Below are 9,001 nucleotides of genomic sequence, written 5' to 3' on the forward strand. Positions count from 1 at the left end.
TACTTTATAGCAGAGTCTGCAGGCAGTACAAACAGAACAGATGCACAGCTCAGTCGCATGGAAATTTGTAAAAGTGACCTCTGCAGTGAGGCCTGCTGAGAAGTTTGTTTTGGGAAGGGCTCCTGTGGCTCCCAGCTTTACAGAGCTGTCGTGTACACTCCTGTTAAAATGCCAGATAACTGTAATTCCCTGTGATTTGCTTTCCTCTACACCCCAGGACAAGAAGGTGGGGTGTTTCCTAGCTCAACATTTGGTTTTATTTTCATTTTAGAAACTCTTTTGCCTCCGGTGCTTGCCATCCTGCTTCCCTTCATCCTCTTCCAGAGCCAGGGCTTCTCAGGACGATTGTCCTCTTCATCCCTCCCTGACAAGGTGAGTGCCCTTCTCAGATCCCAGCAGGGCTGTGACCAAACCCAGGATCCCCCCCTGCCTGCACCCTGATTCTGCTGCTGCCAGCAGCGTCCTCTTTCAGATGAAGAAAACAGATTATCCATGGGAGACAGTCAGGAATAAAGCAAACCTGAGGTGCTCTGGTGCTCTCAGATCGAGACACGAGTTCCCCAACGCTGTGTTAAAGCTTTTCCCGTTAAATGTGCAAGGACAGACACAAATCTGGGCAAAGACTGAGCAGTGCTGAGAGAGAAAAGCCAACTGTCCCTGGGCTGTGGGCAGCTCTGGAGCTGTGTTTGCTTCACTGCTTTGCAATCAGCTTGGTCTGTCAGGTAAACAGAGACAGAAATGCAGTGTGCCAAACTTGCTGTGGACAGGAAGTACGCTGCTTGCTTGAGTTTTGAAATTGTGAGTAAGTTTTGGAAGCATAATCACTAATTCTGCCTCCAGGGAGAGAGATTTTCCTCACCCCCTATTTACAGATTGTTATATAGAAATGCACATAACTTTATGAAGGAAAACAGGAAGTCAAGAGCAACACCCTGTGCTAAATTAGATTTTTTTTCCTTGTGCCCATTTATTGGGAGTTAAACCTGCCTTTCCCAGTGTGCTTTGGGGTTTCAGCTATTTGGGAATAACTTCAGCTGACTTTCTGCAGTGAAAAGCTGAAGGTGGGGACGAGTGACCAACACCCTGGGAAGGGCTGTGGGTGTGCCTGGGACAGGAGCAAATGGTCAGGGCTTATCTTCTCCTGGTCTGAGGCCGGGTTTGGCAGCCCCACAGCATTCCAGGGCAGGATCAGTGGCCCAGGGAAGGGCTGCACAGCTGCCCTGAGCCCAGGCCTGTGCATCAGCAGCAGTGGGCAGGTGGAGCTCACCCATGTCCACGTTCAGATCCCTTTGTTTGTCACTCCTGCTCCTTCCTAGGCACTGAGAGCTCATTTCAGCTGCTCAGAGACAGCACCAACTGGTCTGTGGATTTAGGGAAGCAGCCAGACTTTGGGAATGTGTGTTGCCATTCCAGCCTTGTCCAGTGAGGGGCACAGGGGACAGGAGGGGGACAGGGAGTTGTCACCGGGCTGTGCTCGTGGGCTGCAGGGGACACCTGCCCTGAGGAGGGAATGGAAGTGGGGCTGCCTTAGGCTGCCCATCCCTGGCAGTGTCCAAGGCCAGGCTGGACAGGATTTGAACAACTTGGGCTTGGGAAAGGCGTCCCTGCCCGTGATGGGGGGGAACAGGATGAGCTTTAATGTCCTTTCCTTGAACCCAAAGCAGTGCAGGGTTGTTCCTGCAGCCTCATTTTCGGGGTGCAGGCTCCAGGCCCTGAGCTGGCCCCTCCTGAGCTGTGTGCCAGCCCTGCTCTGCCAGCCAGGGCTGGGAGCAGGGACAGCCCTTGGGGAAAAGCTCTGGGGTCTCTGTTTGAATCCAGCCCTTGTCGTCCATCCAGCCCCGCGGGAATCCTGCTCCAATCGCATGCACGGAAAATCTCAGTATAAAATACATAGTTATAAAAAAAATACTTCATGCAAAATTAAAACACCTTTCCCAGTGGGATATGGTCTTGTTGCCAACCCTTCCCCAGAGTGTTCAAGGAATTGTCACTCTGATGGCAGCTGGAGCCCAAGGGGAGCTCTGCTGCCTCCGGCCTGGGCCGGCAATCATTGCTTTCATTCCCTTTTTTCTGCACTACTGAGGGCTAAGAGCTGAAATAAAGCAGAGAGACTTTAATTAGCAGAATCAATCCTTTCCTGGCGGCGCTTCATGATCTCTTGGAGCTCTGACTCCCCTCTGCTTTTCTGGAATGGAAACAAAACAGCAAGTTTGGATTTGAACTTGAAGCTGTAGTTAAATTACAGTATTTAATGAATGCTGTGGGAGTAGGGCTAGTTTCAAAGGGATAGGTGATATCAGTAAAAAGCAGATTAATTAATGGAAACAGGGAGATCTTATGGATTTGGGGGCTTTTAGCTTAAAAGACACTTCAGAATTTTTTATGTGTGTTTTATTGCTTGTGTAGGTTTGGTTGCATTCTTTTTTCCCCCAATTGTGTTTCTTAAAATGTGTGTTTAATGAGCTATGTGCCACTGCTGGTACAGCCCCCCATTCCAGCAGGAATTGCCCAGAAAAACACTCACCTCCAGCTGGTTTTTCTCCACCGTGATCTTGCTGTACACTCTGTTCCCCTCATCACCACACACCTTCTTCAGCTCCTCTCTGTTGAGGGAGAAGAGCTGAGCTCCAGTGAGGATGCCCAGGTGTTCCACGGTCCTGGGGAGACACAAAGTGGGGGATGATGGTTGTGCTGCAGTGGCCTCGTGCCAGAGGTGAGGAGTGGGAGATGGGAGGCTGGGAGCTGCACTGGGGTCGTGTCACAGGCCCTGGGGCTGTGCCAGGCTGGCAGCTGTGATTCCAGTGGCATCTCAGGCCGTGGGTTTAGTTCATGGATTGTTTTTCTCCAAGAAAATGTTTATAAGAAAGAAAGGGAGTGAGTTTGGGCTCTGGGTATGCTGGTTATAGAGCCTGGGTTTAATAGGGTTGCAATCTAATTTACAGCACAGGCTCTGTAGGTAAATCCCAGTGACTTGTCCCAGGTGAGATGGTGCCAGTGGCCTCCCCAGCTCCTTCTCCAGGGAAGGACGAGCGTTTCATGTGGCAACAGAGCAAATCTTACTCTTTGCTGAATGACTTGGCCTCCAGCCAGGCTTTGACTTCTTCAGTGCTGGATTCAAAGGTGAGGGGGACAAAAACTTGCTGAGGCTTTTCCACTTTGAAATTCCTGTGGGGAGGCTGAATTTTATTGTTTGTGATCTTCTTTAGCAGCTCGTCGTTCAGCTCATCCATTTGGTGAATAAGTTCTGCAGAAACAGGTAGGGAATGAAATCAAATATTGAGTCAAAAATGCCATTAAATGTGGGGAAATTGTAAGGAAAATGGGGGTGTGGTTCAGCAATTTTATTAAGTCTGTAAATACAGCCCAGGAAAGGGTTTACTTTTGTATTTTAGTCTAAAAAACAAGCTTAGGTGCTCTGTTGGAGCAATAGGGTGAGTGATGAGGTTTGGACCTTCAGAATACCATCAGGAACAAGTGTGTACGGGGAGATCTCTGTGGTTTTGGAGGCTGGAGGGCCCCAGAGGGGAGTGGGGGATCTCCCCTTTCCCCCTGAGCCAAGAGTCTCCCTTCAGCTTTTGAAACCTCACTTTCTCTTTGGGAGAAATTGTGATTTCTGCAGTTCTTCTGCAGGATAAAGGAGAGGACAGATCACAGAATCCCAGTCGAGGGATCTAAAAAGCTGCTTTATGGTTTCTTGCAGTGTGACCGGGGAGAGAACTTCACTTTCACTTGTTTTGTGAACAAATTTACAGTGGGACCAGTTGTTTCTCACGTTTCTAACTCACGCTGTTCCTCCTGCCCCATTCAAAGGACATAAAACCCCTCAACACCCACCAGCTCCTGCTCCAGGTGTGCTCAGGGGTGTAAACTCATCTGGCAGAGTCTTTGCTCCCAGTGCTGCTCTCAAGTGGTGACAAGGGACAGGGTCCCATTCCCTGAGGGCTGGGGTTGATGTTGGGGTTCTGCTTCAGCTTGTCATCTTCTTGGGTTTGAGTTATTTAGTTCCCTTTGGGCTGGTGAAATAAGGGAACTGCCCTGCAAACTTCTCAGCAAGAGGGGAAACTCCCAGCCCCCGTGAGGCAGCAGAGGCTGGGGGATGGACTCTGTGTTTCCCAGAACCATGTTCCCATTTTCCTGAGCCCAGTGTTGCCATTTATTTCCCTCCCATCACCCCTGGGCTGTTGCCTGGTGTGGAAGGACAGATCTGTGAGGATCTACAATTGGAGAGTTGGAATTGAGACCTTTTCAGTCCTCTCTGCTACTTCAAATCACTAAGTCAGTGATTTGCTGATCCCAGAGCCCCAGGTTTTGCTCCACAGCGGAACAGAAGCAGCAGGAAGCACAAACTGGGAGTGAGGAGCACACTCATGATGAGATGAGCTTGAAGGTCCCTGTGACTCTGGGAAAACTCCAGTGACACTTCATCCAGTGTCACTTTCCCCATGAAACTCCTGAGGACTGTGGAGAATAACTGGGTGTTTGAACAGATTGGAGTCCAGCAGGGGATGAGCAGGGCAGGACAGGGAGTTGTTGCTGTCCTCCCTCCTCACCGTGGTTGGGATGGGACCGATGTGTCTGAGCTGAGGAGGGGACACAGCCCAGCACAGGCAGCCTGTGCCAGCCTGGATTGGAGCACAGCTCTGTGTCACTGTCACACAGCACCAGGGACAAGGAGCTGGTGCTGGCTGCCATCCTGAGCTCTGTGTCACTGTCACACACCACCAGGGACAAGGAGCTGGTGCTGGCTGCCATCCTGAGCCCTGTGTCACTGTCACACACCACCAGGGACAAGGAGCTGGTGCTGGCTGCCATCCTGAGCTCTCTGCTGCCCCTGGAAGGGGAGGGGACACACCTTTCCCAGGAGTGCTCACGTACCTCCAGGATTTCATCCTTCAGCACCGACAGCTCATTGGCGTTTCGTGCAGTGAAATCGTAGCGGATTTTGGCAAATCTCCTGGGCACAGCCACTCCCTGAGCCTCAAAATTCCTGCAGGAGAGAAAAACTGGAGTTTTAGTGGAAGCCCACCTGGTAATGGAACCAAATGTGGGTTCACTGGTGGAACAAGAGTGATGGTGGCTGGGAGTTTACATTTGGAGGGGCAGAGTCCCTCTGCTCCTCTTTTGAGGAAGATTTGCAGCCCTTGTTTCAGTGGAATCCCTTGGGGCTGGGAACAAGCAAGCAAACCAAAGCTGCTGGGGTTTGGTATGGGGCCTTCCTGGGGGCTGTGAGGCAGCTCCTGGAAGGGTGGAAGGAATTGCTGCTTTAGGGCCTGGGGGGGCTGACACAGCAGGACCCAAAGGCTCTGATTGCAAGTCCAGGGAAAGAGGAGTGAAATGCTCCCTGTTCTGCCCAGTGGAAACAACTGCCCCAGATGCCAGAGCAGGGAACAGCTGGGGGAAGAGGAATTGAAAATCCAAGCGGCAGAACCCACTGGAAATCTGTGGGGTTTTTATCAGGCTGAATTCTGCAAGTTCCCAGGAAACGTGAGTTTGGATGTTTCTATGCTAAGATGTATTTGGGCACAGGGGAAGAGAAATGCATTTATGTGTCAGCTTGGGACACCAGAATATACGGTTTTCAAAGCTGAATTGGCTTTTTGTTTGAAGAGAGACAAAATGAATATGGTAGACTGTTGAAAATGGTGAAAAAGTGGAATGAAAGGTTCTTTTTTACCCAAACTGAAAAGTTTTGCTTTGTTTTGTTTTGTTTTGTGTTGCCTGGCTTAGGGAATTTAGCAGATCTCATCTTTTTCTTCTCCAGCTGAGTGAAGTGCTATCTGTTGAATTAAAAAACCATTTGCTGTATGGAAAAACAGTCTTGCCTTGTGAAAGGACAGGTAGGAACAATTTTAATGCACTTCCCAGGGATCTTTTTGCTTATGAAATGTAACCTGCACAGATACCTGATGCCATATTCACTGGGGCTCAGGGTCTCCTTCAGCTGTTGTAGCTCAGGGCAATCAGTGCTTCCAGCACTGCCAGCAGCTCTGCTTTTCCCTTTCTGACCTACTGGCTTTGGCCAGTGGTTTGAAATCCATGTGCTGGGGAAGCTCAGTTCTTTGTGCACTGTAAAACCTGGCAATGGAAATTGAGCCCATTGTACTTAGTTTAAATTAATTCTCCTGCCCTCATGAGCTGTGTTAGGTGGTCAGAAGGAGGTTGAAACCACTAATTTAGTGCTGGATACCACAACAGTGGTTGCAGGATTGTCTTTAGCTCACGTGTTTTGGGACAGCTCCTGGTCTGGTTATACCCCTGTGGAACATTTCAGTTGGAATTCCACAGTGGGGGAGAGCTTGGAGGAGTCAAATGAATCCAGCAGGCCAGGGAGGGAGAGCTGCCTTTGCCCAGCAGTGCCCTGAGGGCCAGGAGGAGAAGGGAATCCCAGTTAGGTTGGAATTCCTTCTTCTGTGGCATTCCAGAAGGTAACTGAGTCAGGAGGGAGGAGTTTGGGGCTGGTGTGTGCTTTGTGTGCACCTGGGCTGTGCAAGGGGACCTGTGCTGAAGGTTGTGCTGCTGCTGGGGCTCCCAGGGCTCTTCTCTGCAGCCAGGAGCCGAGCTGTAAATAACTGCAGTACTGAGGGGTGGCTCTTTGTGCTCATCTGGGGTCTCCTGGCTGGAAAACTTGGTCAGACTGCTCTGAAAAGAGCAAGAGCACAGCAGGAAAAATGTCTGTCCCAGGGCTGTCATCCTGGCAGATTAACAATTCACTTGCAGGGGTTTTTTTTTTTCTGATGTGTTATCCATAAGGAAAAATTGCTGTTGAGGGTGTGAAAGGTAGGTAAACATGTACAACACCTACCCCAGGAGAAAGGAGATTCCTCTCCCTCTCCCTCTCCCTCTCCCTCTCCCACCTTGGTAGAAGGCACCTGATCATTTCTGTTTCCAGATTCCATCCTGCTGTTCATGGTTTGCCTGTGTAGGTGGAAATGTTTCCCCACATGTGTTGTCTGCCAGTCATTAAAAAGAGACTCCAATCTTGTAGTGTAAACTAAATTCCTTATTTTTCCCAACCTCACCAAGACATCTGGAATTGGAAAAGAGAAATGATCCCAATTCTTTCCCTGCTCCACACTGCACCTGGACCACTTGATGTTCCTACCAGGGCTTGGGGCAGCAGAATCTTGGTGGCCACAGTTGGGAACTCGGTGAATTGGAGCAAAGATGAAGAGTTTGTCCACTAAGAGAAGTGGTGAATTATAAAGCAACGCAGAGTGATATTCCTTCCACATCAGGGATTTGGGATTGGTGATGGTCCCAATCCATCATCTTTCTGTTCATTTTCTTTTGGATGCTGCAGCCTGCTGGGCTGGGGGAGCTGTTCCTTTGCATTTAATTTTCTGTATTCTGTAAATTCTCTGTGGAAATCTGCTTTTAATAAAAAGGCTCTTGATGATGTCCCAGATTCCTGGGATTCACAGGTGTGTGTTCAGACCAAGGAATGTTCTGGCTGGCAGAAGCTGCACCAATCTCCCAGGAATCTCAGTCTGGGTTTGTCTTTGCTCCCAGTTCTCCTCAGTTTGGGGTGCAGTGCAGCCCTGCCCTGTGGATCTCCCAGAAGAGTTTTGGGGTTAAAAAGGTTCTTTCCTATTCTGCAGTTTTTCTCTAGAATTCAATAAAAAAGAATAAAACTGTATCAATGTGGTTTTAATTGGTTCATTTGCATTGATTAATTAAAGCAGATCATTGAGAAGGGGCTTGAGCAGCCCTTGGTTGGAGCTGGCAGTTCTTTATTGTCTCTTCATTCTTTGAATTTATTTTAATTATTTCTTAAGCAATTACTGCAGCTAAGTTACTGCCCAGCTGGATTGGGAAATCCAAGTGCAATTCCTTGGAGAGATTGAGGGGATGGGGAGCTGAGCCTCAGGCTGGGTTTTGGCAGCAGGAACTGGCTGAGGAGAGGGGAGATCCCCCAAAATCGGTTAAAGCCAAATCTGCTGGGTTTGGGTACTCCCACCCCAAAAAAGGATCCTGGTTAAAGGGACTTGAGGAAGCAGCGGGATGTGCTGGGAGGGCTGTGCTGGGATCACCTATCCCTGGCCAGGAACGTGTGCCCAAATTCCAGCCAGGAATGCTGGGCAGTGCCAGGTTCACAGGGACACTACAGAGGGGCTGTGCAGGGATCCCCAAATTCCAGCCAGGAACGCTGGGCAGTACCAGACCTTTGGGACACTGCCTGATCCAGAGACATTTCCCACTGTGTTCTCTCCTGCTCAGCACCTGGCATTCCATTGGAGTCCCACAGGCTGGAAATGCCATGCGAACACTGGAATCGCAGCCGATCACACAGAAGCCAGTCCGGGAGAGGAAATGAGCTGTTCCACATATGGATTTTTCCCGATGTATTTTAATTTAAAGCAGAACATCGCCCGCCCCTCCCACCTGCCTCGACCCCATAGCCTTTATGTTTGGGGTTTCTCTAGGAGAATTATATGCCTACGCTGGATAAAAATTTCCGAAATTATTTCTCCGGCGCTGCGGGGACCGGCGGGGCTTGGAGCGTTCCGGGGCCGTGGCGGAACCGGAGCAGGAGCGGCAGCGCCGGGCTCCGCCCCAGCGCCCGTCCCGGAGCGGCTCCTCCCGCCCGCGGCGAGCCCGGTCCCCATGCCGGCCCCAATCCCGCCCCGGGACCCCCAGCGGACACGGGCCCGAAGCCCCGGTGCCAGGGCCGGGAGCAGCCCCGGTTCGGCCCAGCCGTGAGGGACGGGCCCGGCCCATGTGAGAGGGGCGAGGCCGCGAGCGATGGCCCCGCCCCCAGCCCGGGCAGGGCGGGGCTCCATGAGGCGGGGCCCGGGGTGTGCCCAGGGGCGGTTCAAGGGGCGGGGCCGGGGCTCTGTGAGGCGGAGCCCAGGGCGGGGCCGGGGCTCTGTGAGGCGGTTCCGGGGGCGGATCCAGAGGCGGGGCCGAACCCGACACAGGTGCGAGGGGCGGGCCCGGCTCAGGTGCGCGGGGCCCCAGCGCGGCTGCGCGGGGCGGGGCCGAGGTGATTTAATCCCCGGGA

At 51.5% G+C, this 9,001-nt stretch overlaps 1 protein-coding gene and 1 long non-coding RNA gene across 2 annotated transcripts; one reads left to right on the forward strand and one right to left on the reverse strand.

Annotated features, from left to right (window-relative positions):
• Positions 1 to 1,880: 1,880 nt before the first annotated feature.
• LOC128936252 (epidermal growth factor receptor kinase substrate 8-like protein 2) lies at positions 1,881 to 3,230 on the reverse strand. The gene is made up of 3 exons (XM_054275028.1): positions 3,061 to 3,230; positions 2,525 to 2,657; positions 1,881 to 2,185 (listed from the first exon to the last, which is right to left on the reverse strand). The coding sequence occupies exons 1-3, from the start codon at positions 3,228 to 3,230 to the stop codon at positions 2,114 to 2,116; spliced, it is 375 nt and encodes a 124-aa protein (XP_054131003.1). The 3' UTR covers positions 1,881 to 2,113.
• Positions 3,231 to 4,905: 1,675 nt separating this feature from the next.
• LOC128936703 (uncharacterized) lies at positions 4,906 to 7,604 on the forward strand. Its single transcript, XR_008482999.1, has 3 exons — positions 4,906 to 5,484; positions 5,762 to 5,837; positions 7,024 to 7,604. It is a non-coding gene; the product is annotated as an uncharacterized LOC128936703 (long non-coding RNA).
• Positions 7,605 to 9,001: the final 1,397 nt, after the last annotated feature.

Source organism: Melozone crissalis, unplaced genomic scaffold (genome assembly GCF_028551555.1).
Source record: "Melozone crissalis strain CALT ecotype California unplaced genomic scaffold, PUWL_Pcris_2 ptg000018l_1, whole genome shotgun sequence".
In the NCBI taxonomy this organism is placed as follows: Eukaryota; Metazoa; Chordata; class Aves; order Passeriformes; family Passerellidae; genus Melozone; species Melozone crissalis.

Excerpts from the sequence above, each read along its gene's own strand:
- LOC128936252 (XM_054275028.1), bottom strand. The coding sequence starts at position 3,230 with ATGGATGAGCTGAACGACGAGCTGCTAAAGAAGATCACAAACAATAAA. Across the intron at positions 2,658-3,060 it reads GCCAAGTCATTCAGCAAAGA|GACCGTGGAACACCTGGGCA; the intron begins GTAAGATTTGCT and ends GTGTCTCCCCAG. Across the intron at positions 2,186-2,524 it reads TGGAGAAAAACCAGCTGGAG|AAAAGCAGAGGGGAGTCAGA; the intron begins GTGAGTGTTTTT and ends TTTCCATTCCAG.